This window comes from Coturnix japonica, chromosome 5 (genome assembly GCF_001577835.2).
Source record: "Coturnix japonica isolate 7356 chromosome 5, Coturnix japonica 2.1, whole genome shotgun sequence".
NCBI lineage: Eukaryota > Metazoa > Chordata > Aves > Galliformes > Phasianidae > Coturnix > Coturnix japonica.
Window position 1 is genome coordinate 28,320,123 of NC_029520.1, and position 23,679 is coordinate 28,343,801.

The following is a 23,679-nucleotide window of genomic DNA, read 5'->3' on the forward strand; positions in this document are numbered from 1 at the left end:
TCCATTCTCACTCAGTATTCAGAAGATCCTGTTAGAAGCAAGTTAAGTAGACTACTTCAGCTGAAGTAAAAGGAAGAACTAAGTTCACTTCCATTATTATTATTTTTTCTTGACCCTGGAGTAGTAATAAACTGCTCTGGTAAAAGAGAACAACCTGTATGATGTACAAACTTTTTCCAGAACTACTGTGGTTTGAAAACAGGGAACTAGCCATGTCTTCCCTTCTGAGCCAAGGAGATAGTGGTAGAGAAGGAAAGCTAAAACTTTCAATTCCACAGACCTACTTGCAGTTGATTAATTTGCACTGCAGCTCTGTTCTGTCTGCCTTTACAGCTTGTGAAAACGATCTAAACTGCACACCAAGATAATGAATCACATAATCACAGAATTATCATGATTGGAAAAGACCTAGAAGATCATCTAGTCCAACCATTACCAATACTTCCCAGCTAAATCATATTCATCAACACAACATCCAAATGTTTCTTGAACACTCCCATGGTCGGTGACTCCACCACCTCCCTGGTCAGTGCAATCCAATGCCTGACTACCCTTTCCGAGAAGTAATACCTCCTTATGAAGAACAGCATTACACTGTTGCATTACAATACAGTATGATACAAGGACATCTGGGACACTTTGCTAGGTACCAAAGCTGCTATTTAAGTTAGAGTCAACCCAAAATTGCTTAAGATGGTGGGTGAGACTGACTGCATGCAAACTGGGAACAGCACTCCTCAGCTGTAGTATCAGAAACAGGCAATAGAAACCATACATTCCTCAAAGGGGGAATGAGAACAAATGGAAAGATACTGATTAAATGAATACATGAGAAATTTAAATAAGATGGAAAATCAAAAGGGCAACAAGTAAAGGAGAATGATAAGGGCCATCATAGAGAAAATTCAAGATACGTTTGACATAAAACCTGAAAGCAAATGCTAGGTAACAGTGAGGTTCTGAGAATGAGAAAATACAGCAAAACAGGATAGAAATTATCTCTGCATTATTTATACTATTATTGTGATTAAAAAAAAAAAAAAAGATAGTGAGGTAAGCACAGTAAGACCCCTTTTTCAGCTTATGGTCAGAAGTTTTGTTCAGCTTGGATGTGGCTCTAAGGAAGGATTATTAAACTCATGTTAATAATGAGCTCCCAGAATTCAGAAATGCTAAAAACGTTTCTGTTTTGGTTTGGGTTATTGTACACTCAATGTGTGCAACACTATAACTGTGCGTGCCCTACAACAGTTATAGTGTTACGCTTATATGAAGGGATTTTAGTTCCATGTTCAATACACTTGCATCTATAGTTCCAAACAGGGCCTGTGACAGCATTTGTAAGAGCAGATGCTTGGCAAGTCTATATATGCTAGTGAGAACATCATTCAGTTTTATGTACACTTCTGTTTTCTGGCATGGCATAATTCATTAGCACACTCCACAGAATACTCCATTAAAAACTGGATTTAGCTTTAATGTTAGAGTTCTAATGATTACAGAAATGTTTAACAAATAGAACAACAACAACAAAAAAAAAACCACAACAAAACCAGCAAACCAAACAACCCACAAAGTAACAGTATTCTCCTTTTTAATATTAAAAGTTGATATTTACATCTGATAAACAGGAAATAAACAAAGGAGGCTTTAGAGGTAGAGATAATAATGCAGTTTTAATTTTTATAATGTCTTGTTTTCAGCATTTAAAACACAATACAGCATAATTTTTGTGGCTTGCTTGGTTGAATGTGCTTGAATTAGTATAGTGTGTACTTTATTGTGGTTTATTTCAACTTCATCCTAATACGTAGGTTCTTAAAGTGGGCAATATATATATAAGATTAGGTCAAAACTTTGATTAAAGACAGCTGTACTGCTTTCCAACCTGTTATGTCACAGCATTAGGTAGAGGAATAAACAAACAAAATACAAGGCTAACCTGATTTATCTATGTGTCCCCACATAAATTTGGTTGATGTAAAAACAAATAAAGCAAAGCTTTGATGGAGGTTGAGTAGAATTTTCAACATCTGTGCAGATAAATTTAATTTATTCAAAAAGAAAAAAACCCAGCATTAGTGCATCATGTAAAAGCTGATTTAAATGATTTCATACAATCCAAAGCATATGCACTAGCTAAAACAAATCCATTTTGCCCTTAAAACCTCTTTCACACAGACATCCATTATTTCTGAATTTTCCATTATAATAATGTTCTTAATTCTTTAATTTTCTTCTTGGTCTTGCAGTCTCTGCTAACCTAAATCACAGTTAAAAGTCCCAGGGGAAGCAACACCCTAAATGCAGCAACATCAAGGAGGTTCACACACTGCTTCTCTAATATCTTTATGTGCAGATCCATAAAGCTGGTCAGGTAGAATAAGCTAAGCACAGTACCTCATAAGTTGAACATGAACAAGTTGTGGGTGTTTTAATATTTTTTTAAAATAAATCTTTTCACTACTACACATTCAAAACCAAGAAAATTGTCTCTATACACCAGCTACTCACTGTAGCAGAGGTATGCTAGCTTATCTCTGTAACAACAGACAAACATTAAGGCTAAAGACATTTTATTCCTGACAATGAAATATTTGTCAAAATGATAAACTCCACTCTAATGGTTACCAAAAAGTTTTGAAGTGAGAATATAAGTTCAGAATATAAATACCACATACACATCTGAAAAGAGTGAATAGTAATAGTACAGTAGTTTCTTTTAACTCATAGTAGGACTACAAATAGTTTGCACGTGATTTTTGAAATCATACAGATGCACAAAATATCACCTCAAATTAAAAAAAAAAAAAAAAGATGAATAGGCACAGTAATGTTTTAAAGACCCTTTCCTTATGGAAGAGGTTATCAACTTGTGCTTTAAGGGGACTATTATCATACCTCTAATTCCAAAACAGGCCTGTACTTCTGCCTAACTTAAGTGAAAATCTGAATGTGGTGCTCATACTTCTGAACTCTCGTTTGACCCTTTCAAATACTTTGACCTTTCTTCACTAACATAAATTCAAAAAAGAGTAATAAGTAGCATCAAGCCCAATTAATTTCTTTTACTAAGAAATTGCCAACACAGGGAGGAAAAACTGAGACTAAATACTGGTGTCTGGGTGGTGCTGAGCATACAAAGAGAATGAGATTGAAACCCCTAAGACATGAAGGAGGGCTAACACCCACCTCACTGTACCTCTAATCTTGGTGGTTCCAGGAAAAAAAACAACAATGCTTTTACAAGAATACATGAGGACTCAGGAAACTTACACTCACTTGTATGCTTTATCTGTCCAGTGGTGTTTTATCTTTTTGAACTCCTCTTCTTGAACTCAAGGAAGATAATCTTCAGAAATAATCTATGTAGAGAGCCTCTGTATGTTGTTCTTTTAGACTTTAGTATGCCAGAAATTGCATGTTACAGTACCTACAGGGGTTATGAACAGATTCCTTGCTTAAAATCAGTTTAGAGAAAAGCTACAAGGTATGGATTCCTGGAGAAAAGATAAAACAGACGTTATTTTGGCATTATTCAACTTCTGTAAAAGAAAATGATACATGTTACACAGTTCACAGACTAATATACTTTAGATAAATCCTTGCTTTCTACCTTTACACCCTAAAAAACAAACAAAAAACCCTCTTTTTTTAAAGTTAGCTTAAGATTCCTTTTTTTTTTTTTTTTTTTTTAAAAAAAAAATCAGACAGCAGTGAAATACACACACAAACCAACTATTCTCTATTTACTGCAACAGCCAGAAATTATTATATAATTCTGTTTCACCAATTGGGCTTTATGAGCTGTGCACTGTATTGTTTTAAGCCCAAGAATAACAGCCTATGCCAATTTTCCACATTAGGGTAGGTGTTTCAGCTAGATCACTAGTATCACATAAACTTGTGAGTGCAACCTCAAAAAAAGTCCTTTGTTTTTAAAGGCAACTGTAACAGAAATAAGTACTGGAAGTTGCACCTTTCAGCTCCTGCATTTTTGTCTTTGTTTAAAATGCTAGAAGAAGCCATCCGGAAGGAAGGAAGATTACGAGTATCTAGAAACTAGCCTTTTTGGCTGATCACAACAGAGGTCTGAAGCAAAACAGAAACTCTTGATATATTTGTGTAAAGGGGCAGTAGCATAAGCACGGGCAGCAGGAGTTCAACTGAAGTTCAGGGCAGATGCTGCTATTAGTTTACACTGCAGGAAAGTAAAATTGCTTCCGGATTTACCTCTTCCTCCCACCATCAGCGCTGAGCCATGCTGTGTCGCAGAGTCACAATGTCAGTAGGAAAGCAGTCTTTTAGCAGGATGCCACGTTCACGATGGCAGTCCAGCTCTTCAATAAATCCATACCAGTAGATGACTAATCCAGGGCCAAATCTATCAAGCAAAAAGAATTTATGTGATTGTGTTAGCTGAACTTTAATTCCCCACCTCTGCAATTCCAACACAAGTAAATCTTCTGTTAATATCACTACAGAATTGGAGACAGTATTTGACCTCCATTTAGTTTTCAAATTTTAATCAAAGTTGATATATATCATTAATGCCAGACTCCATGAATACAAATGGTATTTAGAGACTCAATCCATAGTAGTTTGTTTTTTTTCTTCCTCCTTTCATACTCTGCCCAAATCAGAAAAAACAGACTTGCATCTTAAGTATTAAATAACATTTTATAACTGTAATGCAAAAAGAAGTTTCCCTTGCCCTGTACTCAGCTTTTTCAGATTTGGACATACAGGCATTTAAAAATACAGGGCTGATGTAAGTCCCTGTCCACACAAATTACAATACCACAGAGATCAACAATGAGTCCTTAAACAGAATCTCTACAATGAATTACTACTCAGGTAATTATTAGTGTAAAACAGAATTCATAAAGAAGCAGAAAGTTTCTGCTGTAATCTCTGAAATGTGCCTGAGGAATTCCTCCAATATTACTAGCTCTGACTGATCCCCACCAGGCAATCTCAGGAAGTAGCCCTGTGGACTATTTTACCCATCAGGAAGTTCAGACCTTCAGGCTGGGTTCATAAAGAAGTAATCACTATCAATCACTGTGTACTGCGATATGTTTTGCACATCAGTTTCACGTTTTTCCTACTGAGAGCACTTAATTAAAGGGCAGCACTACTTTTGGTGTAGTGTTGCAGGAATTTTACAGTGAAATCATAAATTATGAATGTTGGGTTAGTAAAAGGATGTCTAAAAACAGAACTGCTTTCTGTAGTCTAGCATTACAGCAGTCTGTACAACATTAGGCCAAAAAGCTTTTTCTTTCCTTGATTTATTATATGCTGTAGTGAACTTGCCAAAAACAACAGAGCAGGATGAGCTGTTAGATACCGTCTGTACAAGAAAAAGTTCAATAGAATGTCATGTAATGGCTTATACTCAGAGCTATGCTTAGCTCTCAACCAATATGGTAGCCGGTTTTTGTTAAATATAATAAAAACGTGCAATGGGGATACAGGGATGCACAGTAACCTAAATGTCCACTGAGCAGACAACTCAAGCACTTAAAGATGCGGGTAGTGCCAGACTGGCTTCATTAGGATGGTTTCTTTTCAACAATGGAGGGAAAACTCTATTTGATGTGCTCGTGTAATGGAACAGGCATCAAAGGAAGAAGAAACCCCTGTGGCTTCCTCCTGCCATTTCAATTAGATATGGTAGTCTTTTATCCAAAACTGCTGCTTAATGTTGTAACATTTTGGTTTATGGCTACTGCTCTCCAACTTAGAAGTGGCTGCAGTTCAGTGGCAAAGTAAATTACCCCTCCACATAGCTAAGGCCACACTGACAAATGGGATTTCTGCAACTACAAGATGTCATTTGAAACTGGAAAGGCTACAACAGTGTGACTGGATTTGACACCATTTAGTGTACTCCAACATGCTTAGTACTGAATCAAGCACAGATTAAAAAAATAAATGAAAAAAATCACTCCTGCAAAAGGATGATTACTAATTTCTTTTCAGCTGGCCAACAGCATCAGCATCTGCTGCCTGAGGATTTCACACAATTCCTGCTTTCTGAGATTCATATGGGACCTCATTGCAACAAGTGAGACCCTTCTACTCATAGCAAGGAGCAAAGGGCAAGTAGATATACACTTATGTACCAACCAAAGTTATTTTAAAAGGTAAAAACCTCTAAACAGGCCTTACTCACTTATATTCCTGCATGAAGTAGTCCATATATAGTAATACACGATTCTTTTTGCTTATTAGTAGGGTGTGCCAGATAAAAAAAAAAACAAAACAAAACCAAAAACTTGATGCAGATGAACAGCTGCTGAGCCCAAGCTTGTTTTGCTCTGTGTGGCCTTCTGAATTCCTTGGTCACACTATAAAAGGTAGTTGCCACATATATTTTAACTTACGATTTTTAATAACACTAACATTTTGAGACTCCTTAATGTATATTGTATTTCTATCATCTCATCATTACAGGAAGTTTTCAGGAATACTGTTTACTTAAGTTATGTTGAGAAATGCTAAATTTGATTATAAACTATATGCAGGAACAGCCCCCTAATGCTAATTGTAAGAACAACTACATATTTAGCAAATATGTAGTTTTTAGCGAAAAAAATACATCAGTCCTGCTTTTGTCTGTCAGTGCCTACCCTCCACTACCTAAGTTGCAGACTAAGTTTTCCACTGTATTGTATCATACCTTCTGTTATAGCTAGCCATATGTGCGATCACAAAAAAAAACCCCATATCATACTTTTGTTTAAAAATGCTTAAGTGAAGTACTTAAGACTGAAATTAACTTGTTGTCACATTAAGCATTTGCCTCTGACTACCAGGAACTCCTGCTGCTAAGTGCTAATTTCTCTCTCATTAACACCCAGAGTTGGCAAATCAGAAACAATGACACTGGTTAATTACTGCTGCCTTAATTTAAAAAGACACTTAACCTTTTTGTGTAAGGGGATGAGGTAGGGAAGCTTAATCTAGAAGTAAGAACTACTCTTTTTGGATTTATTCCTTCCCAAAGTGCTCATATGACACCACGAAGAGTGAAACTCAATGTTGTAAATTGCAGAGTAAAGCTGAAAATTTATGTCTGCATTGATCATAACATTTAACAAACTGGTGACTAACTTCTGTTTACAAAGGGGAATAAACTGCAATCACAGCAATACTTTGTGTTGCTATGGAAAGGTAACTTATTTAGTAGCAAAGAGGAGGAAAAAAAAAACAAACTTTGAAAGTACCAAATGGTTCTAATACTGCATTACTACCATATCTGATACAGACTGGGTTATCTCATTTCATGGGCAAGACATGCTTTTTGAAGAATGTTTAACCTTTAAATGAAGAAGAAAACTTATATTATATGTAACTAACTATAGACTCCTATGGATTTTGCTCTTCCTCAGATAACTTTATTATGTCCTACCTATATGTAAGTTGTGTTTTGACTCCCTTCCTCTGTCTTCCGTTCTTATCTGAAAAGCATAGGGGCAAAGGAACATGGCCAAAACTTACACAAAACTGTAGTTCTACCTATTCTGGGGAAGCTACTGCTTTTCAAACTATGCAGGTTTTTCTCTCAGCTGAAAAGTGATTAAAGTAATTAAGGTTTGGTTAATTCCATGTTTTGTGTAGTAAAAATAGAATCAGCAAGTAGTACAAAGGCTGGCTTCCTTCAGAATATAATACACACAACAAGTAAGACTTGTGTGGACAAATTCTATCACTTTAAAAAAAACTAAAAAAAAAATAAAAATCAATAAATACATAGCTGCCACTATAGAAATCCTGTTTCAGCCAACAGCTTCTTAGAAGCTATGAGTCCAAGGCAACCAAAGTGAAGCTAGATACACTTCAGTGCAGGGTCAGAGTGTCCAAAGTGTCAAAAGGGAGGAGGCATACAGACTTCTGACCCCCCTGCTTGGCAAGAAATCAGGATCACAAAAGCGCATGGATTAGTTTAGGCTGCTATGGAACCACAGCCTAATTTAGGCTTGATACAGAAGATTAAACTAACTTACTTAGTCTAAGGGCAGGAGACCACGTTTCCCAAAGAATAAACTGAAGAATTTAAGTTAGATGCAGGAGATAGTACAATATAGTTTGAATGTAACTACAGACTCAGTACTTTAGATAAAACTTACATCCGATCATATTACACTAAACAAGTCAGCCTTACACTAATTTGAGAGTCTTCAGAGAATCTTTTGTACTGGTTTAATTACACTGATTTTGAAAGAAACTTATAGTCAAAGGAGTATAGATTTGTGCATTGATAATCCTGGGACACTGTCCTTTGTTCTTGGAAAGAGTTTCAATGATGAAAAGCCAGGAATGTAAAATTCAGATAACCTGAAATAAAGTTCAGACCACAAAGAGCCAAATGGTTGTTGTTGTTAAAAAAAACCCTCCATATCTTTGAATGAGCCAAGAAAAAAAGGAAGAGAAACAAAATAAGTAAAAACTTAACCTGACTTTAACTTGCCCTCCAGCTGAACCAGTTTCGTGCAGGCAAACAAGACATTTACTTTCTGAAGTGGCCTTGTCGAATATGTGCAAATCCTCTTTAGGAAAAACTACTTTCTAGTAAAGTCTTCTCTTCTAGAATGTCTGCATGGGGTTCATACTAGCTTCTAAGGACTTGCCTAGACACGTGGCTGTTGGCAGTTAATTTTTTCACCATCAAAAGTCCTTACATGTGGTTTTATGAAAAATGCATTTTCAACATACAGCTCAACATTGACCAGAAATGTAAAACATCTTTCAAATATATGTTCTCTTTATTTGTTCTCAGTCTATTTGTTATGGATGAGCCTATACATCTCAGTGTAATGTAAATAATTTTAATTCCAAGAAACTCTCACAATCAAAAGCTGTTATATGAATTATTTCTAATACACATTTAGCAAACATTTTACTAAACAGATTCAGCTGAGTACACGTTACAAACAAGCATAGCAGTATATTTGTAGGTGATTTAAATTATAAAGTCCACATTTAAACACATCCTTGAAGGACTTCATTTCTGTCCCTCGCATGCAAACAGTGAGCAACCAGTAAAGCCAGCTTTATTCTTTGTTTCACTTTTAAAATATCAAGCAAATTGGAGCATTACAACTTTCATATCATTACTTATCTCCTGGGGAAAAAAAAGAGAACTGTAATGATTCACAAATAAATTATTCTAAGTCAATTTAATGTGATTCTCAAGAATCAGAGTTTTGAGTAAACTGGTTTTAATAGCAGTACTTATAAACGCTATGAGGTATAATTATTGAAAACTATAGTATCTAGTAAGTTTAAAGACTCAAGCTTTAGGGTACTTGGAGAAGTCCCATTTATGTCAGTGGAGGGAAGTAGATACTGGCAGAGCCAGGTTAGTAGGCAACAACTGCAGACCACATTTTTCAAGTAATGTCAATTGGCATCAATCAGCCAACTTCCTTATGTCTAGACCACTTTACTACTGCTGATGACACAGCATTATATATCTTGGCATACATTTAGTAGCCCCTGCTCAGAAACTGACTTCGATTAGCAAGAATTTTTCCATTTAAACAGCTACCACAAGCTTAGTTCAGAACAGTCTGTAACAAAGAATTTCTACTGCTGTTCACTTAGAGAGTTTTAAAATCAAATTAAGGTACTTGTGCACATAAGAAGTGCATCTTAAAACCCCTGAATGCAATTCAAAGATAACTGTTTTTATTATCCCCTTCACTTTTTAAAATCCTCCACACACTCCTGTGAACCAACAACGCACTCTAAGATTTAAATAAAACATGCCTTCAAGGTATTACACAAATCCTTATTTCTGTAATTTTACCAAATTGGGTCAAAAAACAAAACAAAAACAACCAACAACTCCAAAGCTGTGAGTACAAAAAATTAATCAGGTAAGTGAATGTGGTTTTTTTTTCCTTAAAAAAAAAATCTGATCAATAATCTGTAACCTCAGAATGCAACAATATTGCTGGTTCCAAGCTTTCCTAAGGTACTTAACGTTGTCTACCTATAGTAGTGTCTGTACAAAAATATACTTAGCTGTCAAATATGGCTCAAGTGAGGATTTAACAAGTTCTGATCACATACTTTTAAAAATAATAGGAAACCTGTTCTTGGCTCTAGCAAGCAATATGTCAAACCCCACATGGAAGTTAGAGTATTATGTCTCAAGGCATCCAGTTTTTTCTGCTTAAGGTAAAATTAAGCAAGTAAAACCTAATCTGCTTTAAGCTTTGATGTTACAGAGCACTTGGGTGAAGCCTTTACTGAATACAAGGAAAAAAATTAAACTTTATTAATATTTTATGAGACTTCCAGTTCCAAGCAGGTTTTGATTCACAAATGAAAACTTCTTTTAGGCTGAGAAAGGCAGGCATTTCCTTGACTACCAGATATTGATGTGATACTCGGTTGATTTGGAATGCTGGAGCTATCAAAAAAGATGGACAGAAACCAATATTGGGACTCTGCTTCTATAGTCACACCTCTCTTGGATAAAATTAAACTTTAATGAGCTTTTTTTACACTGGCTAACTCTAGTTTACACTAGAGTCTTTTTCACTCTGCAATGAGCTGTTAAGGCATCAAAGAGCTATATTTCATCAGGCTTATAGTATTACTTAATTGCTCTTGGCATTTGGAGAAATAAAAACAAATCAAGTGATATTTATGTGGATATAACATACTGCTTAAAATATCTTAGAATTTTGCATATCACAACTTTCAAAAACATATTAATAGAATGCATCAAAAACCATGTAAGGCACTGCCATTAAAATACTGTAAACATAACTTTTATCTACATAATACATTTTTAATAAATAAACTGTCGAAACACATTATTCACTTACACTTATTCATTCTGATCCAAGTACTGTTCTCCAGGCAAATAAAGGATTTCTATAATCCTCAATGACAAGTTAGGGTTTTTGGGTTTTTTTTTGTTTTGTTTTTTTTTAATATAGTTCTTATGTAAATTAACTTTTAAAAGCTACGATTAAATAACATTAAGGTTACACTGATTTACAAGGATCAAGGCTTTCTAAGTGAAGACTAATGCTCTGAATGAGAAAGAAAACACATACTGGCTTAAACTTTGAATTTCTCAAATTTTGTTGGTTTATATCCTAGCTCCTAATGAAACACATCATTTTGTTGTTTAGCTCTGAGTTGTTCACCTCTGAAAATGGCTGCATATACTTAAGATAAAACATCTTTTTTCTGTCTCAGCATCTTCAAAATCAGGTAGAAGCTCACCAGCCAGTCTTTGATATAAAGTGGGACTTTAAGGTACTCCTTATGTCAGCACTGTGGGATTAGGCTGTTTTAGTGAAAATTAATATGTTACTCACATCAACATGTTGGAGAGAAACCGTTAATCCTTAAAGTGCTTAACAGTTTCAAAAAAATTATGGTCGAAGCTGTCTCTAGTATTAATGGAGATCACTTGGGTATGCCTTTTGGAAAAAGATGCATTTTAGCTGTCTAAGAAGTTAGTTCCACTATCTGGCTAAAAGAAGTTCAGCTAATAGACAATGTTCCAGCTACCTTACTGGTAACTTGAAGATAAGTCCAAGTTTCTCTAAAATACAAGGATCTTATATTGTGTAGCCTTCTCAATAGAGGTGAGAGTGACTTAAGGCACCCTGGATGATGGGTAGAAGTGAAAGAATAATCATATTCTAAAATAAGCAATATGAAAAGCATTTCTACATTTTCCTCAGAAATTTCACAAATTCCTTTCTGATGGAGAGTGTTCAGCATTCTATACCAACTAACTGTTGCACCTACATATTTGTCTTTTGCAAGAAACTTTCTCATTCAGGGTTAGCACACTGTTTTACCATTTTTCTACATGTGAGTTACTGTGTTCATGCCTCAAGCAGCACTATCTTTCCATTCTACTTCTATTTGTACTACTACTTGTATATACAAGTTAAGACACTGCAAAATTATTGCAAGGCATACTTTGAAAAGGTGTCAAGAAAAGGAAATTGTTTGGATTACAGAACTTTTCTATATATTGCCTTTATAAACAGCACTTTCTGATTAAGCCCAGGCAAAAAATAATAATAATAATAAATAAAAAAAAATAGAAGACATTTTCCTGCTTGTTACTCTGTTTCCCTGAAAGACAAAACAAAACTCCTCCACAACTTATCCCTACTAGTTCACTCTCCAGAGACTGTTGATTCAAGGTTGCAGTTTTAAGCTCCAAATCAAAGCTGAGAGGAGTGACTGAGGTTCTCTCAAACATTTTGTTAAATTCATAGCAGCCCTCTCAAAGGAATGTTTGGCTGCAAACTACCTCTTATCCTGGGTGACAGAAAACATGAGAAAAGCTTTTGAGTAGAGTCAGATTGAGCTCCAGGCAGCCTTAAGTGCTGGTCAACTCATGTTGCCATTAGGTGATTAATAGTTGTTTATTTTCAGGGCTCAAAGTAACAGGCCATACTAAGGCCAGTGCAAGATGATATCTGAATAATCTGTGAGTGCCTCAGAGCTTTCAGAAATCCTCCCTCTTTGTGCAGTTGTTTAGCTGTGACAGTGCTAGCCAGAGTGATAGGATATGCCAAAAGTGCACTTAAGAGGGGACATGCAAGTGCTCTCACAGCAATTTATTTTTGTTTTATAATTACTGTAAAATGGGGACAAACTAATTGGAAAAGTAGCTTAGCAAGTTTTGACAGCAAAAACATTGATAAATAAATGCACTATGTATCAGTGTTTAGCATTCACTGAATATATATTCTGGAACCAGTATTAAAGGTATCTCAAGATATTGCAGATGAATCATAAAACAATAAAAATATATAACATACACAAAATATACAATAAAACAAACAATGCAACAGATGAATCAAGACACGCATGATAGCTTGTTTGTGCTTCCAACTTCCCAGATCAGAGAACTAGTCCAAAAATGGATAGTAAATTACACTGAGTATCTTCACACAATGTTGCTTAGCAGTTTAACTGCCAAACACACCATTGTGCATAACTGACAGGCAAAAATATTTCACGTGTGATGCTGTACTTAAATTTACTGCCTTTGAAAGTGTAATTCACCTATTTGTGAAGCAGGGAAGCAGATGAAATAGAAAATGCTATGTCTGCTGCCCATTATTACGGGACTTCATCTCCACCCAAAAGGAAAGCAAACAACTCTTCTAATGCAAAAGATCTTCTTTAACATCTTTGGAATCTGCAGGCAAACTTCATTTGTGCCTGGCATCAACTCTCTTCTACGAGTTTGTCAACTTTAAGGCCTGGGGCCCTTCAGCTTGTATCTGAGTAAACACATTAAACCTATTGTACGTACAACCTCAGTTGGCTCTCCCCCACTGTGTATTTGAAAACAATTTTTAGTTGTTGGTTGGTAAAAACGCACCCTGAGACAGTTTGGTCTTGCATAGCATCTTGCATAACCTGCAAAATATCCAGTATCTCACAAAAACCCAAAACTATAAAAATTTTCCACAAGGATTTAGTTTGAGAATATTCTAGAGACATTTTGTAGAACTATGGCATGCATTATTAGCTCAAAATGGTGCATTACTAGGGATGTGCAAAGAAAGCCTCCTGTCTTCTTCACAAGAAGCATCTTTTGTCTTCTCTTTATACACAGACATACATACACACTATATACATCTGTCAACCAAACACAGCTCTACTATGTGCACCTTCTGAAAAATTCATATTGCTGTTCAGATTTATATACAAGTTATTTTTTCTTAGTATATACCAACACTATTAATTTCAACTTTGCTTACTATACACTGAACCTTTTAGTTCAACATTAAAATAAGAAATTCCAATCCCAAGAAAGACACACAAACACAGGCTACCATGCAGGGTAGACCAGAAGGAGGCAGAGAGAGAATCCAAGCAAAATGCCATCACTTGTGCAGGTTCAAAAGCAACAGCAGATTTGTTAAGATAGCCAGTGACATATTACTATCAATGTCTAACAAGAAATCAGCCAGAAGCCGGTAACACAATAAAAACACATTAGTATGAATATTTTCTCTCAAAACTACGTGCTGAAATTAGTGGGAAAAAAAAAAAAAAAGTTGGACTCCGTATTCTTGTGTTTTATTTATCTTTGCCATGCAATTACAGGATTGATCTTGCGTCAAGTCACTTGCTTTATATGACATTGTATATGACATTTCTATATTAGCTGCTCCTAAAGATGGTATGAATCCCAACAGCCACCACAAGGTCTGTAAGGTGGAATGATACAAAATGGTAACAAAGATGGTAACAGATATTCAAAAGGCTATTTATGAAGAAAAACTCACCGATATGGATGCTTTTGCTGGAAAATGCTGAGGCAATCTCCATGAGATGCTGCTTTAGTGGTGGTCAGCCCTTAAATGAGGTCTAGAGGAGGTGGAGTCAAGCTCCACCCTTTCCGGGAGCACAGCTAAATTACTCTCACCTGTGCTCCCACAGCTGACCGGACACTTGCCTTAGCTGATTAATCAGAGGTTCAGGCTGTGATTACCAATTTCTCATACACAGTCATTGTGTTAAATATGGCAAAATCCTTTTAGAAAAGTTCAAAACAAAATGAGTGACTATATTTTTTCCCCCCACAAAGGTTACTATAACATACAGACCAGCACTGGTCAATTTTAAGATACTGTAAAAATGGTCATATTGAAAATTGAGTTTAGTGTCATCAGTGGTTAAGATATACATAAAACTTGTGTGAAATGTTGCAATATTAATGTTATGTGCAATACAAGAACTTTTCTCAGTTATTGCTGGTTTAGGTGTCTGGTAACCATCAGTGTTAAATATTTTTAACATTTTAATAAAACACACACACACAATCCATTAAGCATTGAAAAACTCTAGTACAGAATAATATTTTCACTATAACATTTGTTGTACACCTTTTTGTTTTACTTTAAGTGTATTATATTAGGGAAAATTACTGGTTAGCTGTCATTTAAGGGCATCAGAATTGCACTAGCATTCTCTTCAAACAAATTAAGTAAAATAAATACAAATGATTGAGCTGCTAGTTTTATTAATACAAAACAAAACTAATAGAAAACCAACAAGAAAAAAAAAAAAAAGAAATACATCTTTCTCCTCCAAAGTAAATTGAGATTGCAAGTTAGCAGCTTGGAATACAAAGAACAGCTGAGCATCAACCAGCACAACCAGACACTCTGAGACTTGGCTAACTTCCACCAGGGCACAGTTGCCTCCTTTTTTTTGTTGTTGTCCTTACACTGCCTAAAAGCTCAAAGTACATTAAATGATAAAATTTTATCTATTGTGGGCAGACATACGTCCTGCTCCCTTGATAGTAAAAAATGTTGAGGACTTTCTGGTTTCTTGTTTACTTTCTAAAGTGTTTATTTTCTGTCGTTCTCTCCATGCATGCAATTGTGATGCCAAAGCACTCAAAACACAATACAGGACAGAAGTTAATAAAATGGAACCTATATTCCATTGTTGCCATTTTCTTACAGCCTTCTGAGAAAAGCTTTCTCTCTCACACAGCCATGTCACAGACAGCAATAATGCAGCATTAGAAGACATGCTGACATAAGGTTTCCATCTAGTCCAACCTGAGCACAGATCACTGTGCATGCTGAAGATGAGAATGACACCTTCAACTTGAACTGAGTAACAGCTGTTTAATATGGACAATAAAAGACACTTAAGATATTTTCCCTGTCTGCTCCTTCACTTTATAGTGCTCTTGCAAGAGAGGGAGTTTTCCTGTCTCGTTAAGCCAGACTGTTGTTAGCTATGAGGCAACTCCTCTCCCCAAAGTCCCTAGAAAGGGAGTCTATAGATAAGTGAAAAGGGAGAAACATTGTAATAGCTCATTAAATTAGACAGTCAGTGAGCAATTTCAATTGTAGCTTTCCTTTCACTTTTAGGATCTCTACATATCAACCCCTAACTTTTACTAGATGTCTGAAAATTTATTACTGTAATTTCAAGGCACAGTATTCTTCATAAGGTAGCATTTCTACACTCAAGATAACTTTCATACATAGTTTTAAACAACTGAATTTACTTGGCCTGTGCTCAGCAGACCAGTACACATAAACTGATATGAATGCACTCAGTATGCCTGGCATCATCCTCCTGAACAATCAGGTGAATAGACAGTGGGGTTTGGATCTTCTCAGCACCAAGCCTGTGCTACATGGAATTTCTTTACTGGTGAAGTTATTTTCATTAGGTTACTAATTGGCAGACTGACCAATTATCACTTGAAACAGTATGGTACTGGTAGTATTGCTATAGTACTATTATAGTTACAAAATATAGCTACCCAGTCAAAGAAAACACACACATACACACAACTTTCCCTCCCCCCCCCCCCCAAAAAAAAACCTGACAACAACAACAACAACAAAAACCCGAACAGCTGCCCCATAAACTTTCCCTTCCTATAAAAGCTCCCACTAGGAAGTATCTGGCAGCAATACATATAAATGGACACAGACATATGTGTATCTTTTCTGAAGCCTCTCTCCTTGATAATAAAAACTTGCCTTCTCACACCAATACTGCATTTTTGACAGGGGTAAATACAACTTCTGCTTTGGCACCCGCATCCCTCTCTTTCCACAACAGCTAAATCCCCATTTAACATTTTTTAGAAGCTATTTCTAAAGCCATATCAATAGATTATGCATTATTTTTACTGAAGTTCAAAGAGAAGGGAGAATACAGCTTTGCCTGTCCTACCTGATTTCACTATGGCAACAGCAGAATAACGGTAAATTCAGGAGATTAAAAGTGCTATAATACCAGCTGCACTAGCAAAAATAAGAATTCAAACTCATTTGCAATTCCTTGATTACCTATGGGCACTTTAGAACCATTCTTTAATTAAAAAGTCAGGCCACATGTGAAATGACAGAAATGGTATAGAGCAGTACAGAACATCTTCTATTTGCTTAAGTAATGTTTCCACTTTAATGTACTTATTTGCTCTCATTTGCTTAACACTTCCAGTATTTAGTGCTGTGCAAATTTATGGAAATCTGACTTTAAAGAGCTTTGTGGTACTGAGTGAATTTTTTTTTCTTTAATATATACTTACACTGAAGTGATTTGATGACTTCTGAAATGAATGAAATAATGGAAGAACCACTACACTTTCTTGTGCTGTATTGTGAAGTAATGTCTAGAATTAACATATCATCACTGTCGGTAAAGCAAATGGATTGGTTTTATCTCAGCTTACTTCACACAAGAGTCTGTCCCATGCCTGAAAATAAGGATGGATACATGGATAGATTTGTAAACTTCTTCCATGGACATTTAAGGACAATTGTACATCTGCAGTGTACCTTGAAGGAGTTGGGAGTCTGTATAATATTTATGTTAGAGGAAGCCAAACTGCGTTTCAATTTTTAGGAAAAAAAAAAAATCCAACACTCAAACCAGATACTATATTTTGATTGCTATTATGTAAATATGTAATAAATAACATTTTATAAAATAGCAAATACGGTTACAGTAAAAGAAGACTTTTGACTTGCTGATAGCAGTATGTCTGGCAGCCACGACCAATCACAGAATACTTGTTGTTTTAAGTAGTAAAGAGCCAGGAATCAAACCAAACACTTTTAGGCAGTTTTTCAGTTATCTGCATTTTTTTACTTTAGATAACTATTCTGACTTTTATATATTGTCTGCAATTTAACAGTAACACGACAAAAGATTGCTACAGTACTTTTTCAAACCAATACACTAATATATGGACCATAATAAAGAAATGGTATTTCTGTTTGCATTTCTCACAGGAAGAAGGAATCAATCTGTTTTACACTTGATCACTAAAGGGAAGGAAAGTGATGCAGCTATAGAAAATACAAAATAATCTTATGAAGAGCTGGGAGACATATTTTCAGGAAAATTCTACAAGTATTGCATTTGCTTAAAGACTTGCTCAGCTCCCACCTGGAATCGGCAGTCAAGGCATTCAAGAAAGATGTATTGCAAGTGCCACACACAGATCAAGGTTACTTCAACACCCAGGGAAAAGAACAGCCAGCCACAGGAAAGATGAGGGGAATTCTACCTTTGCAGTGTAAGAGAGGAAGAGGAGAAGCAGTGTAATTTTTCACTACTAGCACACCCAGAGCAGGTCAGTGTCCAAGATAAGGCAGTAGGACCAAAATGCTTCAAATGCTTTCAAAAATCAAGCTCAATACACGTGACAAAAGGGTTGCAAGACATGGTGCTCAACTAGACAGAATGACAAAACTCTTACACATCTAAAGGAAGTGCATAAAACTAATATACAAAACACACTTGAACAATTAGAATTTGTATTGCCATGGCTAAAAAAATTAAATACAGAACCAAATATGTTATCTCTACCTAAGTAACAAAGATGAATGCCTTTAAGAGATTATGTGTATTTATAAAATGGGATACCAAGTATTCCATGTGCAGGAGGGTAGGAGATTTAAAAAAAAATTGGGAAGAAAAAAAATATCTCCTTTTCAAATGAGCAGTATGAACTTGAACTGGTGTTTAGTTGCTCTGAAATCCCAGCCTACAGACACAGCTTAATAATTTAGATTTCATAATTAACAATGCACTGTATGATTTTTATCAAAGGTAACAACTGCAGCCTGCAATGCTTCTTGAGGCTTGGAAGGCAAATGCATACAGATGATCAACATTTTTGAATTGAAGGAACTATAATATTTTCTCTTTTTGCTTTCACAAACACAGTAGGAACCTTAAGCTGTTCTGCCTCAGTGTTATCCAGGTCACTCTCATCCAATCCTCAAGCCTACAACTCAGTGACCAAGCAAAGACATATAGAAAGAAATAAAAGCAACCACCAAAACTCAGAGATTTTAGTAATAGCTACTTCAGAAGTTCCTTGTCCTAGTTTTCAAGGAAGGAATAAGCAAAACCCTCACCAATCATATACTCTGCTATTTTTAAAAATCATTTCAGGATTCCTCTGAAAGTTCTGGTTCTGATGTACACAGTTCCTGGGAGCAAGCGGCCATCTCCTTGCCCTGACCTACCTAGAGAAGTGAAATTCATGTCAATATAGCACTTCACAAAGCATAGCTAGAGGGATACGAAGGAACAAAGTTCTCAGTGGGGAATTTTTACCTGCAAAACCACCTCTTGCCAAAGGCAACTGTGACAGGCAACCTGCCTAGTTATTGGGTATGATGCAAGACCTGTCACAGCCAACAAACCTGCCTGCCGTAAAAATGGCTGAATAGGGATGAATGTTTTTGCTTACAAATAGAGATTAATTTAACAGTAAGACTGAACAAAGTAATAACAACTGAATCAAATGTGACAGCCAAAAATCCATTTTATGCACACACTTTATTACAGTTCTTAAGTTTGTGTTTGCATAGCTAGTGAATTTATGCTCCAGCATATCTAATACTGAGTTACAGAGACACATGCAGTGGTAATTTTCTTTACAGTCATCTACCAACTCGATGAGTAAAAAGAGAGGGAGACGATTCAGAAAGAAAGTAGCATACATTCAGTTCCTTAGTCTTTCCTGTCTAGTTTCATATGCAACAGAAATGTTTACTGGACAGATGAGCCCTAAAACTTCCAGAATTCAAACTCTGAAGAAAGAACCACCTCAATCTACTTCCAAGTTCTGCATCTAACAAGAATCCTTTTCATATAACATGCTTTCAGGATATTTAAGCAACAAAAACAAACAAACAAAAACAAGGAACAGCAGAGGAAAAAAGAAATAGAGAGTATATAGACAGTGGAATTTGTGAAGAGAAAAATGCAGATAGATATGCAAAGCAGAGGAATGGTGTGGAACATCATACAGTAGTTAGCATAAGGGGGAATGGTTTTAAACTAAAGGAAGAGAGATTTAGATTAGATGTAAGGGAGAGTTTTTCCACTGAGAGAGTAGTGAGGTGCTGGAACAGGCTGCACAGAGAGGTTATGGAGGCAATGTTCGTGGCAGCATGTAAGGCCAGGTTGGACAGAGCCCTGGGCAATCTGATCTAGTACACCAGCAATGCTGCCTGGAGCATAGGGGTTGAAACTTGATGGTCCTTGAGGTCCCTTTCAAACCAAGCCTTTTATGATTCTATGAATAGTTAAAATAAAAATACCCAAAGCATTACGTTAGAAAAATAATTAAGCCACAGTTCTCATTCAGCACTAACTGGCACTTGGTAACATACTGTTAATTAAGGCTATCAATTAAGAAGCAGATGCTGAACAACAGCACGTAAGTGTTTTCCCATTTAAAAAATAAATAAATTATATAAAGTAAGTTATAAGAGGAGTAAGCCACCACCTTTTCTTACTCTGTATACACGATTAAGTGAAATGTTATCTAATCTTAGATTTTTTCCATAAAACAAATTCAACACAGGTGTATTTAAATACAAAGCTCTTAATTTACAATAAATACTTTAGTTTTAACCTTACAGTACTTTTGAAAGCTGTTTATCATTTGCAAGTTACAGTGCTTCCAGATGAATCTGAAAAATTCAGCAGTTAGTGTTGGACTAACTTACAGGTAAATGGAATAGCAAGCTTTAACCATTTACATATTTTTGTCATTCTACTTGAATACGTTTAAGAGTAAATAGTTTTAAGATAATGCCAGAAAGGTAACACTGGCAGTTTAGCTTTTCTAATGACTAGAACTGAAGACAGTCCATGAATTGTAAAACAGAATGCCATTTTTTAATATTAATTAGAAGTAGAAAGTAAACTTGATTATTCTGTGATATTTCTGACTTTTTATGTTAAAAAGGTCATCTTAAAACTTTTTTTTCCCCTTACTTGAAAAGCACTTACTGCAGTGCTACCTTTAGAATAAGCAAATGGTAAGTATCTGGCTCTCAAGAATAATCTTATGGGAAATGTGTATTGTGTTTACTGTTATTTGATGATGAAATGTCAACAGACTGAAATATTTCTATAATAAATAATTCCATTCAATAAAAGCATCAATAGATTGCCTGGTTTTAAAATACAATTTCACTATAATGCATTGAAAGAAATAGCACTAATGTAAAAGCCCCACCATGTGCGTTAGTCCCTATAAAACACAGTCCCCTAGCTCCTTACTTTAGCGTGCTTCTGAAAAACCCACAACTACAAGGAAATTCAGAGACTGGAATAAAAATCCTTACTTACCACTTCTTGCCTATATATCATATTTTACTTTTTGCATTAAAGAAAAACCAGTAACTAAGAATTCCCTAGGCAGTATCTTAAAAATGCTGCTTAATGTTAAGGACATGCATACTTACCCATAGACTATATGAAATTGTTTACATATGTGGGCATTTTTTCCCCGCCAAAATATGGGGCCAAAATGGGTTTGATTAGTTCACTAAAATATAGAGAAATATTGAATCATGAGTTGCAGGCAGTGGACTGCATGATAGGGATCTTTCAAATACACATGAAAAAAAATCTGTCATCTCATAAATAATATTTTGCTCATTAAAACACAGCAAGTCAACCACAGGATACAACATGAAAAACTAAGATGGTCAGCATGATCACAAAGAAATGTAGAAAAAAAATATTCAAAATGTAGAAAAAAATTAAATGAACATAGAAGTACACTTATTTAGATACACAGGTCACTCCAAAAATAATGCCTTGTACTATTTTTCATGGAAACTACATCAGATGCAAAGAGCAGGATAACACTATTTGATAAATCAAATTCTCAGATACAAAACACTGTTTTCTGACAGTTGCTATCATTAGCTATGTGTTTCATTATCTATGAACAAGAACCTGCTTGCTGTGCTTGTAAAAATCTGCACCAGTGGAGCTGACCCACTGTTTCACAGCTGCTATGATAGCATCATTGCTAGAAAAATATTGCCCACACAGTCCATCTTTAGTCAGTCTAAACAGCTGGAATTCAAAAGGCAACAAATCTAAACTGTGCATTGAGTGTTGTAAGACAATCCAGACAAGTATGGCAATGTGCTTAATGGTTTTCAGACTGGTACGGAGCCTGGTGTTACCATGTTGCAAGAGAAAGGTAGCTGCCTTCTCTGACCTGACTACTGAAGTTAGAGCCTTCAGCTTTAGTCAGCATCACAACATGGTAGTAAGAGCTGATGGTCTGAGTTCCAGGACATCCAGGAGGGGGGTATCCCTTCCCCCTTACCAAAAGACAATCCACATCACATCTTGTCACTATCTCAGAAACTGTCACCTGCAGCCCTTGTATGGGTCAATACAACAAACTTGCATACAATATTTTTCCTGTTCCTATATGTATATTCCCATATAACACCCACCTGGCACAGACTTTGTGATATTCCAATCTTTCCACCATTGTATACATAGAATTGAAGCTAATATTCATCTCTGTAAACAGTTCCCTGGTCATAATCGACCGATCTGTGCAGTTGAGTTGATTAAGACGCTCTTTATTTCATGGTGTGACTGCTCTGCATGGCACTTCTGGAAATCTTTCACATTGCTGTTGTCACTGCTGAAAGACACCACTCACCACCACACTGTGCTCACATCCACTGTTTAGTCTCCATAAACATTCAGCAAACATCAATGAATTCCAATGGGTGTCATTTTTTCTGCATGGAATAATTCAATTCCATACCTTTGCTTCATTCACACTTTCATGTCAGACACCATTTTGTCAGACTGCTCCTCCATTGCCATCTGTCACATGGCAACAACATGTAACAATATTCAGTCTTAACTTCCATCTCATCAACATCTGCCTCAGATGTCATGGGCAAACATAATAAAACAGGAGGCACAACTCTCAGAGTACCCCATGCATATTATCTTTATTTTTAATATTTCTGTTATTTTTTCTGTGGCTTTTAAGCATTCCAACCTATTCATGTTTCCCTTACATGAATGGAAGGTGAAGAGATGTGCTGGAATCTCTCCTGACACTTAAGCATCTCACAGTGGTATATTTTAATTTTGGCACATGTTATGATTTGTGCTTAATGGATCCTCTGTTCTTATGCCATTTTGTTATATCAGCATATATTTTAGTCATTGATCAGCAAGTCCATTTGTCTTTCATTTCACAATTTGACATCAATACAAGAAACAGGATGAGATGCAAACACAATGATATAGAATTACTAAATAATAGTCGATCATGAATTACATTTGTAAGGCATGTATTGTCAGTTCCAGATTTAACAGTAGGTAATGAGTGTCTCTTTGTACTGCATTTCCAGAAATTCAATGAAAGCAAAAAGAAAGCAGCTTCCAGAGTAAAAACAAAAACAAAACAAAACCAACCACAATTGCAAGTAGCTAATCACACCTAAGGATTACTGGTCCTTCTTACTAAGAAGTCATGGATAGAAATTAGATAACTCTTTGTATCTATTGTTAGCAGTGATTTGATGACCTCAGGTGGATTTCTAGTGAACCATGCTTCTTCTATGAAGACCTCACTCTAGCTGAAGTGCTCTAGGAACCGTGTGTTCCCAGGAAATTACTCTCCCAGTAGTTCCCAAAGAAATGTTTTGGCATAAATGAATTCTTCTCCAGTGCATTCTGATGAAGCTTTTCAGATTTTTAAGTACTTGCTTATCTTTGTTAATACACTCGGGCACATGCATACCTGCTTTAATGGCTGAATGTTTGTCTTGCCAACTGGAAATGTTAGATGACTGAAAAAATTAGTATTATTAGCAG

General features: G+C 35.8%; 1 protein-coding gene across 3 annotated transcripts in view; it reads right to left on the minus strand.

The window, feature by feature from the left end:
- Positions 1-1,649: 1,649 nt before the first annotated feature.
- Positions 1,650-23,679, minus strand: part of C5H15orf41 (chromosome 5 C15orf41 homolog) — a 109,299-nt gene continuing 87,269 nt past the window's right edge. Inside the window, exons 11-12 of one of the 3 annotated variants that reach the window (XM_015864890.2) lie at positions 4,234-4,384; positions 1,650-3,433 (exon numbers count right to left, since the gene is read on the minus strand). In XM_015864890.2, the coding sequence (XP_015720376.1) occupies positions 4,249-4,384 (136 nt within the window). In that variant the 3' untranslated portion in view covers positions 1,650-3,433; positions 4,234-4,248. Of the gene's footprint in view, positions 3,501-4,233; positions 4,385-23,679 lie in introns of those variants that run through there. The other 2 variants (XM_015864889.2, XM_032445196.1) reach the window with 2 other exon arrangements.